At 41.7% G+C, this 18,715-nt stretch overlaps 1 protein-coding gene across 3 annotated transcripts in view; it reads left to right on the forward strand.

Annotated features, from left to right (window-relative positions):
- Positions 1-16,495, forward strand: part of GPRASP2 (G protein-coupled receptor associated sorting protein 2) — an 82,179-nt gene extending 65,684 nt beyond the window's left edge. Inside the window, exons 1-5 of one of the 3 annotated variants that reach the window (XM_061178298.1) lie at positions 11,136-11,407; positions 12,462-12,529; positions 12,635-12,694; positions 12,875-12,951; positions 13,275-16,495. In XM_061178298.1, coding sequence (XP_061034281.1) covers positions 13,601-16,171 — 2,571 coding nt within the window. In that variant the 5' untranslated portion in view covers positions 11,136-11,407; positions 12,462-12,529; positions 12,635-12,694; positions 12,875-12,951; positions 13,275-13,600 and the 3' untranslated portion in view covers positions 16,172-16,495. Of the gene's footprint in view, positions 1-11,135; positions 11,408-12,461; positions 12,530-12,634; positions 12,952-13,274 lie in introns of those variants that run through there. The other 2 variants (XM_061178297.1, XM_061178301.1) reach the window with 2 other exon arrangements.
- The last annotated feature ends 2,220 nt before the right edge of the window (positions 16,496-18,715 follow it).

Here is an 18,715-nt window from a genome sequence, read left to right on the forward strand (position 1 = left end):
TAGTCAATAAGTGGAAACAACCCAAATATCCATCGCTGATAAATGGATAAATAAAATGTGGCCTGTTTATATCATGGGATAATTTTCAGCAATAAAACAATGACGTACTGATACATGTTACAAGTGATAAGTGAAAGAAGCTAGTAAGGACCACATATCACATGATTCCATTTATATGAAATGTCCAGAAAAGGCCAATTTACAGAGACAGAAAGCAGATTCGTTGTTGTCTCTGGTTTAGGAATAGGGGCAAGGAGTCTGATAGCTAAGGGCTACAGGGTATATTCTTGGGCTAATGAAAATGTTCCAAAATTGATTTTGATGATGCATTCACAATTCTGAATCTATTAAATGCCATTGAATCGTACACTTTAAATTGGTGAATTGTATGGTAAGTAGACTGTATCTCAATAAAGCTGTTGTAAATTACCATAAACAAGTGAAAAGATAGCATATACTAGAAACACTAGTTAGAACATATATGGCAATCTAACCAAGATTTCCTTCTGTGTAATTTTCAGACACTTAGTCTTGCACTTCCCCATTCCTTTTGAACACAGCTATGGCCATATAACTTGCTTTAATTAGTGGAACATAACAGAAAAATTTTTGTCAGTTCGGGGGTAAAATTTTAATAGCCACTGGGTGATTTGTCATGATCTGTCTTTTCCTATTCCATGGTAACCAGCAATGTTCCATACAGTGACTGTTCCATCACTTTAATCTTAGTAAGTGTAGCCCCAACCAACCTGTGTTGGGTATGTAGTATGAACAAGAAATACATTTTTGTTGCTTTAAGTTACTGAGATTTGAGGGTCATTTGTTACTGCTACTTTAATGTAGTATGCCCTGATATGCTCCTGCACAATTGTAGAAATATAAATCAAAATAATAGTATTCCATTTTTTACCCAGCATATTGACAAAAATAAAAGTTGGATAAAGCCCAATGATGACAAGGTGTTTCTGAAACAGACACTTCCATTTATTGTTGGCATAGAATCCCATCTACTGAGCTTGCCATAATTAACAAATTTCCTATACTCATATATTTAGGTTATCTCTATTTTTTCCTATTAAAAACAATTCTGTGATGAACATTCCCGTAGTAAATTTCTGTCACTAAATGGTACATTTCACCTGTGTGTTTTTATTTATTTCAGTCAAGTTATTGTTTTTGCCCTTTTCTACCCCACATTATCACCTGGGTGAATTCCAGAATACTGAGAACAGATTTTGAAAAACAGATCTGTGGATCATGTAGGTGTTTGTGTTTGCTGCTGTCTAGACCACTTGTCTCAGTTTTTCTGTTTCCATCTATGCCTTCAGTGCACTCCCTCTGTGATATTTTTCTTCTCTACAGTCATCCCATCGTTGAAGGGATAGCAGAGGACTGATACACTTGTAGCTAAACTGGCTTGCACATCCTTAACTATTTCCTTAGGACATACTCCTAGAAGTAGAATTCCTGGTTCAAATAATTTCTGTTAAATAACTCTTAGTTGTAAAAAAAAAAAATTGCAATCACCTTCTGTCACTTCCTTTATGGTGGCGCAGTAACACTTATTCAGTGGTCAATTTGAGTAAGTACTTGAATAAGGAAGAGGAATGAGTTAAAGGGTATACAGAGACTTGAGGGGAAATAGCTGTCAACACATCTTCAAACAGCATAAATTAAGTCTTCCATCCAAAATTTTGGTTTCAGTTACAATATATAAAGAGCCTGGAAGTCGTGACTCCCAAAGTCACAAGAAAAATCTGAAAAAACTGAAAATACCTGGCTTTTCTTGGACCCATCAGATAACTAAGATCATAGGCCAAATCACCACTACAAAATCTGGAGAAACAGACAAATTCAGAGTCACAGTTGAGATCTGCTTACCTGGAGTAGAATCCACTGGAGCCAAAACTGGTAGGAACAGTTGAATGGTAATTTTGATAAATTGCTGGAGGCTGAGTGTGGACCATCAAGGGAGTGAGAAATTCTGTGTGTCACAGTCTTACAGGAGCTTTTGTGGATTTGACCTCCAGGAAAACCACTCAGTTCTCATGGTGAAGAGCCAAGAAGTATTCCCTCATGGATACAGCAGAGGGATGGGAAGAGCAAACATTTTGAAATACACTCAGAGCATTCTCCATGACAACTGCCTGCTCTGAATGGGAAAAAACTACTAGAGCCTTATCCCACCAGGGGAAAGGCTTTTTTTTCAATTCCAGCCCCATCTAGCATTTCTTATCTTGCCTTGGGAGGAAAAATAGGTAAGAAACATTTGTGAGTTCACAGACTAGAGGAAAATACACAACTCTAGCCCCCTATAGACCTCCTGTCTCACCTAAAAAAAAAAAAAACTGAGAAGCACTTGTGAATGTCACAAACCAGGGACAAAGGCTCACTGAAACACTGAGACCAAATAATAGAACCATAGAATGTTTCCCATTCCCCCCACACCTTCCAACCACATCAATAAGGCTCATGTATAATAAGAGCAGATTAAAGTTGAAGGAAGTGTACATCTCAGACCTTCTTTAAGAAAACGTCTCTACCCCGCATCCTAGGACCTACAGGACTAGGGTCATGGAATTCTGGAGTGAGAAAGAAATTCAGAGTTACCTTCCTGGCAGCTTCAGGCAGCAAGACACATAAATCATCCTTAAATGGTTTTTTGCCTTTCCTATCATGTGTCCAGAGTTGAAGATGATATGATCTCTTACAATAATAAGTTAATATTTTTCTCTCACACCCTCACTATGCAGTCCATTTCTAACCCATCTCTCTCTTGCTGCAGTATGTCAACTTCTGACTTTATGGAGATAAGGCAGCTGTGGTATATCTAGCTTATAATAACCCTCCAACTACTTACATCTCCCCTCAGCTTTATTTTACTCCTAAAAAATCTCTTCTCTTTTAAACTCTACTCATAGGTCTTTCACATCATTTTAATCAAAATATTTCAGGGTCTTCTATAAAAACATTTCCCAGTTTCATTAGACCACGTTAAAAAATGGAATGCCCCTTAACATCCTGATGGCCTCACGTTCAGTGGAATAATATTTGGGAAACATGCTTCTGTGATGTTTGCACATTCCTTTCTAAATATTAAGATAAAAGCTAGATGTGATATCCTTGTAAGGGCATCATTTGTATCACATACAGTACCAAGATGCCTTCCCAGCCTCGGCAAGGTCACATTTCTGTTTTTAAAAGTCTCTAGGGAAACCCAAAGACAACAGGAGAAACTAAAACAAGGACAACAGAATATTTAGCCTCTGACACATAGAGCTATAGCAAACAGTACACACAGCCTAACTCCTAGCCAGATAAACATAAAACCTCATGCTAACAGCCTATTTACCTCAGTTTCTTTAACCCATACTGTCTACCTTTTAACAAAAAATTACAAGGCATACTAAAAGCCAAAAAAACTCACAAAAACAAAACAAACGAACAAACAAAAAACCCCAGCACACCAGTATCAAGAGACAGAGTAAGCATCAGAAACAGATCCAGATATGGCAGAAATTTTGGAATTAGACCAGGAATTTAAAACAACTATGGTTAATATGCTAGGTGCTCTAATGGAAAAAGTGGACAACATGCAAAAACAGATGGTAATATAAACACAGAGCTGTAAACCCTAAGAAAGAATCAAAAAGTGAATGCTAGAAATCAAAAACAGTGTAAAAGAAATGAAGAATGTTTTTGATGGGCTCCTCAATAGACTGAACATGGCTGAGAATAAATCAATGAGCTTGAAGAAATGTCAGTAGAAACTTCCGAAAGAGAATACAAAGAGATAAAAAGTGAAAAAGACTGAACAAAATATCCACAAACTGTGGGACAGTTACAAAAGGTGTAACATACATGTAATAGAAATACCACAAAAACAGAAAAGAGAGAAACAGATGAAATATTTGAGTAATGATGGCTGAGAAGTTTCCAAAATTAATGACACACTTCAAACCATAGATCTAGGAAGCTCAGAGAACATGAAGCAGGATAAAAACCAGAATATCTATACCTAGGCTATTATATTCAGATGGGAGAACATCAAAGACAAAGAGAAAATATTGAAAAAAGCCAGGGAAACCTACCACATTACCTATAGAGGAGCAGGAGTAAGAATTACATCAGATTTCTCTTCAGAGACCATACAAGCAGAAGAGAGTGGAGAGAAATGTTTAAAGTGTTGAAGGAAAAAAATTACCAATCTAGAATTCTGTATTCAGTAAAATTATTCTTTGAAAGTGAAGGAGAAATAAAGACATTCTCAGACAAACAAAAACTGAGAGAATTTGTCCCCAGTAGACTTGTCCTGCAGGGGATGTTAAACAAAATTCTTCAGAGAGAAGGAAAATTATATAGATCAAAAATTAATATCTATTGAAAAAAGGAAGAGTGTTAGAGAAGGAATAAATGAAGGTGAAATGAAGTCTTTTTATTCTTAGTTGATTTAACAGATTACAGTTTGTTCAAAATAAGCATATCAACAGTGTATGTGGTGATTACAGCTTATAGATAAGTGAAATGAATGACAGCAATGTTATCAGGGATAAGAGGGAGGAATTGGAAATACTCTGTTGTAAAGTACTTGCACTACCTGTGAAACAGTATGGTGTTATTTGAAAGTGGCCTTGAATATTGCAAACTCTAGGGCAACCACTAGAAAAGTAAAATTAGAAGTATCATTTATATGCTAAGAGAAGAGAGAAATGATATATAAAATGTATAATTTAAAACAGAGAAGGCAGAAAAAGATAAGACAAAAAAAGAAAAAGGGCAACATATGGAAAACAGTAACAAATATGGTAGGTATTTATCCAGCTCTATCAATGATCATAGATGTCAATGGTCTAACACCAATCAAAAAAGATAGACTGTCAGGGTGGATTAAATAAATAAGATCCAGCTACATGTAGTCTAAAAGAAACCTACTTTAAATATAAAGACACCAATAGATTAAAAATAAAGGGATGGAGAAAGAAATACCATCATTAAACAAATTTACATTAAACAAGTGAAAGCCAGAGTAGCTCTATTAATTTCAGATAAAGCAGGATGCAGAGCGTGGAACATTACCAGGAGAAAGGGGGAATTACATACTGATAAGTGGCCCAGTTCTCAAAGAAGACATAACAATCCTTAATGTGTACGCACCTGACAAAAAAAGTACAGAAATACATAGGGAAAAAACGGACAGAATTGAAGGAAAAAAGACAAATCCACTATTATAGTGGGAGACTTCAACACCACTCTATCAGTAACTGACAGACTCAGAAGGTAGAAAAATCAGTAAAAACAAACTTGAATTGAACAGCACCATCAATCAACAGTACCTAGTTAATATTTATAAATTTTTGTGTATTCTGTTTTGTTCATCCAAAACAGCAGAATACAGATTCTTCTCAAGCTCACATGGAACATTCAGCAAGATAGACCACATCCTGGGATATAAAACATACCTTAAAATTTTTTAAAGAATAGACATCATTCAAACCGTGCTCTCAGATCACAATGAAATTAAACTAAACACTAATTACAGAAAAATAACTGGAAACCCTAAAACACTTGGAGATTAACCAACACACTTCTAAATAGCACGTGGGTCAAAGAACTCTCAAGAGAAATTTTTAAATATTCTAAAAAAAATTGTGAAAATTTATCAAAGTTGTGGGATGTTTAGAGGGAAATTTATAGCATTGAATGAATGTATTAGAAAGGAAAAACAATCTAAAATTAATAACTGAAGTTTCCACCTTAGCCACTAGAGAAAGAAGAGCAAATTAAATCCAAAGTAAGCAGAAGAAAAGAGATTTTAAAAATTAGAGCAGAAATAAGTGCTATTAAAAACAGGAAATCAATAGAGAAATTCAATAAAACCAAAAGTTGGTTCTTTGAAAGATTAATAAAATTTATATGCCTCTAGCCAAGTTAACTAAGAAAAGGGAGAAAAGACACAAATTGCTAACACCAGAAATGTTCCCATGGACCTTAAAAGGATAATAAAGGAATATTATGAACAACTTTGTCCCAAAACATTGACAACCTAGAAGAATTACAATTTCTTGAAAGACACAATCTACCAAAATTGACACAAGGATAAATAGGTACTCTGCATATACCTATAACTATTAAAGAAATTGAATCAATGATTAACCTTACAAAAGAGAAAACACCAGACTCAGGTTCACTGGTGAATTATATCAAACACTTAATGAAGAAATTATACCAATTTTACACAATCACTTAAAGAAAATAGAAGTTGAGGGAATAATTCCCCCCCCCAAATTCTATGAGAACAGCATTAACCTAGTACCCAAACCAAGCACATACATTACAAAAAGGAAAAATTGCAGGCCAGTATCTTTCATGCACGTAGGTATAAAAATCCTCACAAAATGTTAGCCAATAAAACCCAACAATGTATAAAAAGAATTATACACCACAACCTAGTGGAATTTATTCCAAGTATACAATACTGGTTCAACTTTTGAAAATCAATTAATGTAATCCATCACATCAAAGGTTAAAGAAGAAAAATATGATCATTTAGAGCAGAAAAAGCATTTGGCAAAATTGAACACCCATTCATGATAAAAAGTGAGAAAACTAGGAATAGAGGAAACTCCTTAAACTTAATGAAGAACATCTACAAAAAAACCTACAGCTAACATCACAAGGCTGAGCAACTAGATGCTTTTCTGCTAAGATTAGGAACAAGGAGAGGATGTCCCCACTCATCATTCCTGTTTAATATCACACAGGACGTCCTAGCTATTGCAATAAGAGAAGAAAAAGAAATTAAAATATACAGATGGGGAAGGAAGAATTAAAACTGTACTTGTTCACAGATGACATGATCATATCTGTAGGAATCTCAAAGAATCAACAAAAAACCCCTGGAACTAATAAGCAATTATAGCACTGTTGCCAGATACGAGGTTAATATACAGAATTCAAATTTTCTTACATACCAGCATTGAAAAAATGGAATTTGACATTAAAAACAATACTGTTTATATTAGCACCAAAAATGAAATATTTAGGCATAATCTAACAAAGTATGTACAATACTTATATGAGGAAAACTACAAAACACTGATGAAAAAAATCAAAGATCTAAATAAATGTGGAGCTATTTCATGTGCAAGGATAGGAAAATTCAATATTGTCAAGATGTCAGTTCTTCCCAACTTATAGGTTCCATGCAATCCCAATCAAAATCCCTGCAAGTTATCTTATGGATATCAGCAAACAGATTATAAAGTTTATATTGAAAGGCAAAAGACCAAGAATAGCAAATATTGAAGGAGAAGAACATCAGAGGACTGACATTACCCAAATTCAATATTTTGCGTAAAGCCACAGTAATCCAGACAGTGTGGTATTGGCAAAAGAAAAGACAAATAGATCAATGCAACAGAAGAGAGAGACCAGAAATAGACCCACACAAATATATTCAACCAGTTGTTGATAGATGAGCAAAGGTAATTCAATGGAGAAAGGATAATCATTTCAACAGATGATGCTAGAACGACTGGTCATCTACATGCAAAGAAAATCTAGACTCATACATTACATCTTTCAGTAATATTAACTTAAAATGGATCATAGACTTACATGTAAAAGGCAAAACTATAAAACTCCTAGAAGACAACATAGTAAAAGATCTAGGTAATTTTGTGTTTGGCAAGGACTTTGTAGATACAACATCAAAAGTGTGATCCATGAAAGAAAATATTGGTAAGTTGGACTTCATTAAAAATAAACCTTCTCTGCAAAATACTCTATTAATAGAATGAAAAGACAAGTGGAGATTGAGAAGAAAACTTTGCAAAACATCTGATAGAAGACTGGTATCCAAAATATACAAAGAACCCTTAAAATTTAACAATAAGAAAACAGTCAATCTCATTTAAAAAAAAGGTCAATGATCTGAACAGATAATTGACCAAAAAAGATATACAGATGGCAAATAAGCATATGAAAATATGCTCAACATCCTATGTCATTATGGAATTGCAAATTAAAACAACAGAATATAGCCAAGTTAAGCTTAATAGACAAAAACAGGTCTGTGTCCATGGTGATTAAGAGGGAAGAGGAGTAGATCATGTGTGTTGCATAGGCAAGGAATATGCTAGTGTGAAAGTTCACGTGCATAAGTATGTAGGAGGTGGGGTGGGGTCAGGGGCAGAGCTGTAGGTATGATATAGCACAGCTGCATCTGTATCCTGGGCTTAATGCTTGGAGGTTATTTGGTTCTGAGATTTAGATTTCAGGGGTAAGTCAGGGTTACACAGGTCTGGTGGAAGCACAGGGGAGTGGAACCTTGGCTATCAGAATCTATTAGCCTGGAATCCATTTTAGGATGAAGTAAATAGTGCCTACCAGTCAGACAGACATAGGTCAGCATCCTTTTAATATTTTAATCTTTTATTTTTCCCTCTGACTTTAAAGATGAAACAACTCATCTGAGCTGGTTTCCTTCCCTGTTACATGAAGGTAATAGATTATTTTGATAGTAGTCCATAATGTCAAATAGTTTTGTGAGCTAATACACATAAAGAGCTTAAAATAGGACTTTTCTCAGTTCAATAAATGTTAATGAGTCGTAGTGTCTGTTCTCTAAATGAATTAACAATAAATTGTCCAACAGGTATTTCAAAATCTCACAGTATAATCTGTCAGCTAGTGGTAGATTCACTCCTCTGTCAGAAAGTATCTTGGAATCAAGATTTCACAATATCCAGAATTATCAGATAAGATTGCTGGTATGACTTTGGATAAATCTGTAAATTTTTAGACAAGAAATTAATAAGAATGAAATTACAAATAAATGTCACCTCCACGAGAACAGAGATTTCTTTCTTTTTTGTTTGTGCCTAGGACAAAGTAGATACTCATATATATTTGTTGAATGAATAAAAGGCACCAGACACTTTCAGAAGGGGAAGGAACAGTTCAGAGAGGCAAAGAGATTCATGCACACGCACAGATCCCAGAAGAGCTCAGACTCCCTTCTTCCACCCTGGCATTCACCCAAGAGAGTATACTTTGGAACAAAGAAAATCCACAATTCAGCTGAGGCCATTGAAAGAGCACAGTGAAAGACTTTCCTCTGAAAACTGACATCTGTTGTCTCTAGATATAGTACAGAATCATCTCTAGATTTTTTCTCTATCACCTAAATATTGTACAGTTATAATAAATATCTAATAACAAGTAAAAGCTGATATGAAAATTCATGGTAAGAATAAGGTTCCCTTTTCATCCTGAAGGTTCCCTTCATCCATGATATTCAGTAAATAGGGACTTTCTCCAAGACGAACCTCAAAGATGATTGCAAAATCTCTCTTCTTTAGAAAAGAGAGAAGGCGCTTAAGAGGGTGGTTACAGTGGTGAGAGATGAGCGCCCAAATTGATCCTTCCAGGGGCTGAAGCCCAATTCAAGAAAGTGAAGGGGAATGGACTTTATCAGGATGGTGAGTGAATTCGGTTCCCACTGCTGCTGTAACAAATTACCACAATCTTGCTGGCTTAAAAAAACAAAAACAGTAAAATATTATCTTACAGTCCTGAAGGTTGGAAATAGGAAAAGGGTCTCTCTGGTCTGAAATAAAGATGATAGGAGGACTTCATTCTTCCGAGGGGTTCTAGGAAGAATCTGTCTCCTTGCCTTTTCCAATTTCTGGGTCTGCCTGCAGTCCTTGGCCTCTGGCTTCCTTCCATCTTCAAAACTAGTGATATCCCGTCCACTTGTGGCGTCCTTCTCATGCAACTTCACTGTGACACTGACTCTTCTGCCTGCCTCTTCCACATTTAAAGTAGCCTTGCCATGGCATTGGCCAAGATACAGCAGTGTAATCTTACTTTACATTCAGCTGATTAGCAATCTTAATTCCATCTGCAACCTTAATTCTCCTTTGCCATGTAACATCACATATTTACAGGTTCTGGAGAACAGGACGTGAACATCTTTGGGGGACCCTTTTTCAGCTTACCACAGCGAGGGTGCCACTTAGGTGGGTTTTAAAACGGGCAACAGTGCCAGCAGGTTTGTGCTCAACCACAGGTGTGCTTACCCAGGGTTGCTGTTTGCCCCATGGAGCACAGAAAGGAGGGGCTGGAGACTACAGGAAGGATATAGGAGTGCAGGAATCAGAGGATTCAAGGGCCAGCAGGTTTCTGTCTTGGGGAAGTGGGTGCCTGGTGGGGCCTTCTCCAAATAATGGCTGGGGAAAGTAGACTGGTGTGTATGGCAAGTGTGTGAGATCCCAGTTGGTTCTAATCCCTGCCACATTCCCACCCTGCCAAAGATGATGAGCGCTTGGAGGCAACTGCAAGAGAAGACCTGACAGAACCCGGGGAGAGGAGCCAGGACCGGGCCTACCTGGTGCCTGACACCTGGCTATGGGATGAGAGACAGGGAGGACTGTCTGAGCCGGTGCGGGTCCTGAGAGGGAAAGGCCCTCTTTCCTGGGCAACTGCGGGGGCGGCGAAATGGCAAAGTGTGCTACCGTGCTACCACTGCGACTGAGAAAATGGCAGTGTGGCAGAGAGGATGACGACACTGGCGCAGACAGGTGGTTTGTTCCCTCAGGCCAGAGGTCTATCTAGGGCTGCTTTCCCTTAGAAGAGAGGCAGTGGCTCGGCCTCCACGGGCGCCGCCTCCCACCTTCCTCCCGCCCGCGGCCCCAGAAGGTGGAAAGTAGACCCGGGGAGGGCCGTCCTCACAGCTCCTCTGCCACTGGCGCCCAGGGAGGATGGCGGGCGCGATGGGGGAAGGTAGGGGAGCGGACTCCGAGCAGTCCTGTACACACACAGACACACACACCCCCGGGACGATCTGTATCCATCCGCTGCTCCCTCCAGCGCGGCCCCTCCCTACCCTCCCAACCCCGGCCCCCGCTGCCCACCGCCCGCCGGCCCCACACGCTGCGGTGCCAGAACTGTGCGGGGCGGGAAGGATGGTCGCCCGACGGGGGGCGGTGGAGGGCCGGCGTGGCCCCGCCCCTGAGGCCGGGACTGCTCCCGGCCCCGCCCCTTTCTGGGTCGGAACTACGGTGGGCCTGGGAGGGGGCGTCGAGCCCATTCGTGCCGTATCCCTCCGCCCCCTTCCCGACACCCTCGCCGCGAGCTGTTGGTGCCGCAGCCTTCGCAGCCCCTGCCCGGTTTGGCGCAGCCGCGCGGGGGGCGGGACGCCTCTTTGCCGTTCTGCCCACACGGCGAGCAGTGGGAATCCGAGTGAGGAGCTGCGACAGGAGGGGGAGGCCGACCATCGGGACCCTGCGCCTGCGAAGGCAAGTGGGGGCGTCTCGGGGGCGACGACCGGCTCACACCCTGCCCCGCGGACCCTGGCAGCCTGACGAGGGGGAGGCAACCGGGTCGGAGCGGGTCCCTGAGAGAGGTACGCAGCGCCGGGGGACCCCTGGCGCTGAGGAGGCGGCGACCGGCGCGGACCGGGTCCGGGGCGCGAGGTCTTGGCCGCAGGGCTTCCCTCGGATCCTGGGGAGGCGAACGGCGCGGCCGCTCCCCGGAGGGCTTTCTGGGCTCCCGCGCTCCGCCGTCGACGGTGCCTGTGCCAGGAGAGGGCTGTGGGGGAGGCTGCTGCGGGCGAAATGGCGGAGGGGAGCCGGGGTGGGGGCGTCGGGGAGGCCGCCGGGGGTGGCGGTCGGAGCCGGGTGCCGAGCGGGCGGGCGCGAGGGGCCGCCCGCCCGGGCCCTGATTCTGGAAAGGGGTCTGTCGGACCCCGCGTGCCGGGTGCTGTCCCTTCCCACAGGCGCCTCTTTGATGCCGGAGTGTCCTGTGTGCGCGGTAGGTCTGTAGATTTCAGTCCACGGCGCGCATCTGTAGAGGAGAGGCTTGAGAAAAACTAGGGACGGGAAAACGGCCTGTATTTCTTAAGTTGTGTGGGGATGGGGGGTGAGGGTGGGCAGCAGCCATTGACTGGACACCCGAATCGGGATGGGGTGACTGCGACCAGAGCAGGTCAGGCATCCAGGAATACCTCCTAAAATTTTCCTCTCTACCCTGTTTCTCCACACTTCCTGGCCTTCCTCCCTCACCTCCATCCAAAATTGGGGGTGGAAAAGATGGACTGGGAGGTGAGGGTGGGACAAATTATAAATACAAGTACCACTGCACAACCTGTTTTCTAGAATATGCGGGCGCCCTTCCCCCAATTTATGCTGCGCAAGGCAAAGGGATGTGGTGCACCTAGTGGTGAATCCTCAGAATTGGAGAAGGGAGCAATGCGAAAAATATGACGTCAAGAGGAGATGTTTGTTATCTGGAATGCTGAAATAGAGGGTCAAGATAAAATGAGAATATTCTACTAAGAGGACTCTGAATATTGAAAGACAGTATATGGATTCCTATCCTTGATGTTGGTCTGTCCATCAGGCGCTTAGTTGCTACCATGGTCTTCTGATTGTCTTAACCTTTTTATCTTTGGTCCATAGGTCTGCTTTAAGGCTGGTTACTTTTGCAAAGAAGGAAAGAAGGAAAAGACTGCCTTAGATCTCTGGAGGTTTGTGCAAAATGGGGCAATGCAAGGGGCAGCTACAGAGGAAGATTGACAGGTGTTTTTGATCCAGTTGGGTGTCTTTGATTCACATGTCTTACTCTCTTTCAGATTTGCACACTGCTGCAGAACCCGTTGCTCATTTCCTGCAGGAGTATTAGGACTATTGGGGTAGGTGTGGATTCGGCTGTGAATGAGCAGAGAAGACCTGAGAGCAGGAATCAAGCGACAGGAAACATCAGACAAATTAGACACTTAAACAGAAAGAGATATTTGCATCAGGGATCAGGGTGTCTGCCTGTCCACCAAGCACTCAGACTTCATTTCTCCTGTATGTTTACTTATCCATAGGATGGCCTGCTGTTTGCTTAAGGCTTAATACCACTGGAACAAAGCAAGGAGAGGAAAATTGCACCACAACAGTGCAGGTATGAGAATGGGTACAATTTTTGGGTGGGGTAGAGAAGACCAGCACAGGTCCAAGGGTGATTAGGGTTTGGTCTGAGGGCTCCTCAGCCTCTCCCATTGCCAAGATACTTTCCCACCATTTTCGCACCTGTGTTGTAGCAAGCAAAGCAATGTGACAGCTCTGGGGGTAAAGGGTGTGGGGTGAAATGAGGATAACAGAGAGACTTTCTGAGAGCCTAACTCTCCCACGAAGCATTCAAGGTCCAGTCTCTGTGTGTGGGTCTTTGCATGGAGTGACACAGTTGGAAGAGACTCAAAGCCGCATGTCGTTCTCGATTCCTAGATTGATCTCCAGTGGCATCTCTGGTGGTGGTGGAATTGCTGCTAACCACCACCCTCAACAGGTGTGCACCCACCCGGGAACCATCCATCCTCTCCCAGCTTGGTTGTGCTTCTTCTGCACTCTGTCTGTAATATTGGCTGAGACTGGGATTGGAAAGGAGGCTGATTGACTGCTGGACTGGTGATTGACTCTAACTTTTGTTTCCAATTGTATCACCTGAATCATCGAAAGATTAGAGTGTGAAGATAGAAAACTGTGACAGATCTGTGGTAGAGGCTGAGACTGGGATAGTGGTATTTAATCAGAACTCCTCTGTAACTTGTACTATGACTGGGGCTGAGATTGAGCCTGGTGTCCAGGCCAAGCCTGAAAAGAAGCCTAGAGAAGAGGTTGGGGGTGGGGCTGAGAGAGAGAATGAAGTCCCAATGGTGGTCAGACCCAAGGTTAGGACCCAGGCCACACCTGGGGCAAGGCCTAAAACTGAGTCCAAGGCTATGGCTGGATCAAGGCCCAAAACCGAGTCTAAGGCAATGGCTGGGGCAAGGCCTAAAACTGAGTCCCAGGCAATGGCTGGGGCAAGACCCAAAGCTGAGTCCCAGACAATGGCCGGGGCAAGGCCCAAAACTGAATCCCAGGCAATGGCAGGGACAAGACCCAAAACTGAAGCCAGGGCAGTAGGTGGGGCACGTCCTAAGACTGAAGCAAAGGCAATCCCTGGGGCAAGGCCCAAGGATGAAGCACAGGCTTGGGCCCAGACTGAGTTTGGGGCTGAGGCAATGTCACAAGCAGAGGGCGTGTCTCAGACCAATGCAGTAACCTGGCCACTGGTCAATACTGAGTCTCGGTCAGCTGCTAAACCTATGGCCCTATCTGTGGATAGGGAACTGGTCAGTGTAGACACTGAGACCTTTCCTGGCTCCCAGGTTCAGACAGGAATCCAACCCTGGTTTGGATCAGGGGAGGAAACTAATATGGGGTCTTGGTGCTATCCCAGGTCCAGGGCCAGAGAGGAGGCCTCTAATGAGTCTGGATTCTGGTCAGCAGATGAGACCTCTACAATGTCCTCTTTCTGGGCTGGAGAAGAGGCCAGTATCAGATCATGGCCTAGGGAAGAGGCCAATAGCAGGTCCAGGCACAGGGCCAAACATCAGCCTAATCCCAGATCCAGGCCCAGATCCAAGCAAGAACCCTATATTGATTCCTGGTCTGGGTCTGAGGAAGAGTCTGGCAACCCATTCTGCTTGTGGGCTGGAGAAAATACCAATAATTTATTCAGGCCCAGAGTCAGGGATGAGGCAAATATGAGATCCAAGCTCAGGACAAAGAGAGAGGACTTTTTTGAATCTGAGTCTGAAGACGAGTACTATAAAGAGTCTTGGTTTTTGCCTGGAGAAGAGGCCAATAGTAGATTCAGGCCCAGAGACAAGGAAGAGTCTAATACTGTCTTGAAGCCCAGGGCCCAGAAAGATGTTAATAACAGTGACAGGGTCAAACAAGAGCCCAGGTTTGAGGAGGAAGTCATTATTGGGTCCTGGTTCTGGGCAGAGAAAGAGGTCAGTATGGAGGCTGGGGCTTCAGCCATTTGTGAATCTGAGCCAGGGGCTGAGGAGGGGGCCATTGGTGGATCCTTGTTCTGGGCAGAGGAAAAGTCCAGTTTGGGTGCTGTGGCCAGAGAAGAGACCAGGCCAGAGTCTGAAGAAGATGCCATATTTGGGTCCTGGTTCTGGGACAGGGATGAGGCCTGCTTTGACTTAAATCCCCATCCTGTGTACAAGGCTAGCCCCAGGTTCAGAGATACAGCTGAGGAGGAAGTTAATGTATCATCCAGGCCCCAAACCTGGGAAGAGGTCACTGTTGAATTCAAACCTGGTCCTTGTCATGGGATTGGCTTCCCATCCCCAAGCCCCTTTAGAATTCCTGAAGAAGCAGCATCGGTATACTCTGAAATGTTTGAGGGAAAGCCCAAGAATGTGGAAGTTACCCCAGAAGGGGAAGAGCAGGAATCTTTGCTTCAGCCTGATCAGCCTGACCCTGAGTTCCCATTTCAATATGATCCATCCTACCGGTCAGTCAGGGAAATTCGAGAGCATCTTAGGACCAGGGAGAGTGCAGAGCCTGAGAGTTGGTCCTGCAGCTGCATACAGTGTGAGCTTAAAATTGGTCCTGAAGAGTTTGAAGAACTCCTTCTATTAATGGACAAAATTCGAGATCCTTTCATTCATGAAATATCTAAGATTGCAATGGGTATGAGGACTGCTTCTCAGTTTACCCGTGATTTCATTCGCGATTCAGGAGTTGTCTCACTTATTGAAACTTTGCTCAATTATCCCTCCTCCCGAGTTAGGACAAGTTTTTTGGAAAATATGATTCATATGGCTCCACCTTACCCAAATCTAAACATGATTGAGACATTCATATGTCAAGTGTGTGAGGAAACCCTTGCTCATAGCGTGGGTTCCCCTGAGCAGCTGCTTGGATTAAGGATGCTTAGACACCTCACTACAACTACAGACTATCACACACTGGTTGCCAATTATATGTCTGGGTTTCTCTCCTTATTAACCACAGGCAATGCAAGAACAAAGTTTCACGTTCTGAAAATGTTATTGAATTTGTCTGAAAATCCTATGGTGGCAAAAAAACTATTCAGTGCCAAGGCTCTATCGATATTTGTGAGTCTCTTTAACATAGAAGAGACAAATGATAACATTCAAATTGTTATTAAAATGTTTCAGAATATCAGTAGTATTATAAAAAATGGAACAATGTCCTTAATTGATGATGATTTCAGTCTTGAGCCGCTTATTTCTGCATTCCATGAATTTGAGAAGTTAGCTGAGGAACTGCAAGTCCAAATAGACAATCAGAATGATCCTGAGGTGGGACAGCAAAGCTAATATGATTAACCACCTGCCTCTGATCAGCCTTATGTTCCCAAAGAACCCTGAGTAGTGCTTTGGTTTTCAGTCTGGTTTTATTTTGTAACTTATATTTTAATGCTGATGTTAACTTTGTCCAATTCTTGGTTTGAGCTGGATCATTTTGTGGATGCCAAATGACTATTAGTGCTGAAAAAAATTTGTTGATATTTGTCTTGCTGTCCGTTGCTGTATTTTTCAGTATTGAGCTTCCAATGAACTGAGCCGCCTGTGTAACCTACCCTGCTATTCATTGTTTAAACATACGGTTCTCTATTCAAGTCTGTGTTTTCAATAAAGTTCTGTGTGAAAAGTGGCAGAAGTGACCCTTCTTCAGTTTAAAATCCAGGTGTAGATACATTGTGCACAGTTACAAACATAGACAATGAGTAGTATGACATACATACCCTCATTGGAAAATCCCATTCCTGGAGCTTAAGAAGGAAGAGATTACTGTGGGCCGTGGTACTTGAGGAATGCTTCAGAGAAGAGGCACGCACTTAAATTTGGTCACTGAAAAGTAGGATAAGACAACCCATTAGGTCATTCTTGGAAGTGAGCAGTGGCGGTATAAAGAAAAGTGTGTAATTGGAAAATCTGTTCCAGTAGTATGGATATAATCTGTCTGCCTGGAATAGGTGAGACAAGTTTAGTGAGGGATGCAGTTGGAATGAGGCCACTTTGGAGAACTAAGTTGGCCAAATCTGCACATTTTGCAACACAAAGTACAGGTGTTGCTCAGTGCCACCTGAAGAGTGAAAGAGTAGAACAGCACACCAATTAAATGGAGTCAGGAATAAGCTTTCCTTTGTGATCCTAATCCAAGGAAAGTATTAAGGAAATACCACGCAGCTATTAAAAATGATCTATTTATTGGCATGAAATGACACTGATGCTTTTATATCTGGTGTAATAGAGAAGACTGTAACATCATCTGTGGAAAATTAGATCCCATTTTAAAAACCTGTGTGTAAATAGACACAATTTCTGTGCAATTTCAATATGACTTTCTAAGAAACTTCATATATTCCATAATCTGGAAGAAAATACACTATGCTAAAAAAGTTTTCAGTGACAGACATTGGGGAGATACAAAAATTAATTAGACAAGGATTTTTTCTTTTAATATGCTTACATCTAGTGCCTCAAGTTGTAGGTGGACATGTTGGAAAGGATACAGTTATGTAAATGAATATATGTTAAAAAGAATTTTTTAGAGATAAACTCATTTAGAAAAGTTGAAAAGGAATGAGACTTCAGAAAGATTAGCTTATGAAGTGTTTTAAAGAAAAGTAAAATTACCAAGGTTGCTAAGTTTATACTAGTCTCTTGTACAAAGATGGCAGCCTTTTTACATGACTGTTGCATTTGAAAGATCATCACGTTTCCTTTTGGAGTGACAACAAAGTTCCAGAAATAGATAGTGGTAATGTTTGCACAGCATTGTGCATGTACTTAATGCCACTGAATTGTACACTTTAAAATGGTTAAAATGGTAAGCTTTGTGTTATGTGTGTTTTCCACAGTAATAAGTAAAAACATCGTACCATACCTTCAGACAAGAATTGCGGAAGTCAGGGATAGAGTTGGTTTGGAGAGGGAATACAGGCTTATGGGAAATATATGTTTTATTATTTTTAGACATGGTGAAATGTTATTTCTGTTTTGTCTGAGGATACTGTTAATTTTTGAAAAGGTAAAATGATATGTAAATTAGAAATGAACACATGGAAGTTTTTTTTCAACACAATTAACAACTGCTAAGATTATGAGAATGGTTGAAGGAGATGTGTATATACAATATACACAATATAATAATATAAACAAAACATGTATATTAAATTTCATACACAGAAAATTAATAAATGTTAGTATAACATTGCTGGATCAAGTACAAAACTGATTGATATCTTAAGGGCGATAAATTGAAACCATTTATGTTATCTGTTCCACTGGACATAAATCATTTCCATAGCTATTGGACAAAATACCTACAAGTTAACATAAGTCTCTCAGGGTTGAAAACTTGCTCTATCAACAGAAAGTGAAGCCCAGCACTGCACTGAACTAGTATCCAGTAACCTATGTTGTCTTTACCCAATTTTTGTATAATTTTTCTGACAGTGCAACCTGCTTTCCCCTCCCCCCCCCACCCGATTCTAGGCTGCAAGGTTTATGGAAGTAGGGCAAAGTGGCAGTTTTGCCTCCATTCACAAACCACAAGTGCTAACAGAGATCGTCCTGGTGGTGGAAATTGGAGATTGGATGTTTGTTTTGGCTATCAATATTTTTCAAGACAGATCCTGTGTGTGTTTTAATATGTCGCCCGAGTTTTGCACAGAATATTAAAAGTCAGTTGGTCTCCAAACTCCTCATGGGGTGTTCCTCGCCAGCCCTGTGCTCCTACAGAGCAAGGCCCAGGCTTAGGGCTGGAAGCTTTGGCTCCGAATCCAGCCTTCCTTTCAGCTCTCTATCTTCACCCCCATCGGGAGCTTCAGATTGTTCTAGCAAGCAGCTCACCCC

The sequence above is a fragment of the Eubalaena glacialis genome, chromosome X, assembly GCF_028564815.1.
Source record: "Eubalaena glacialis isolate mEubGla1 chromosome X, mEubGla1.1.hap2.+ XY, whole genome shotgun sequence".
NCBI classification, from domain to species: Eukaryota; Metazoa; Chordata; class Mammalia; order Artiodactyla; family Balaenidae; genus Eubalaena; species Eubalaena glacialis.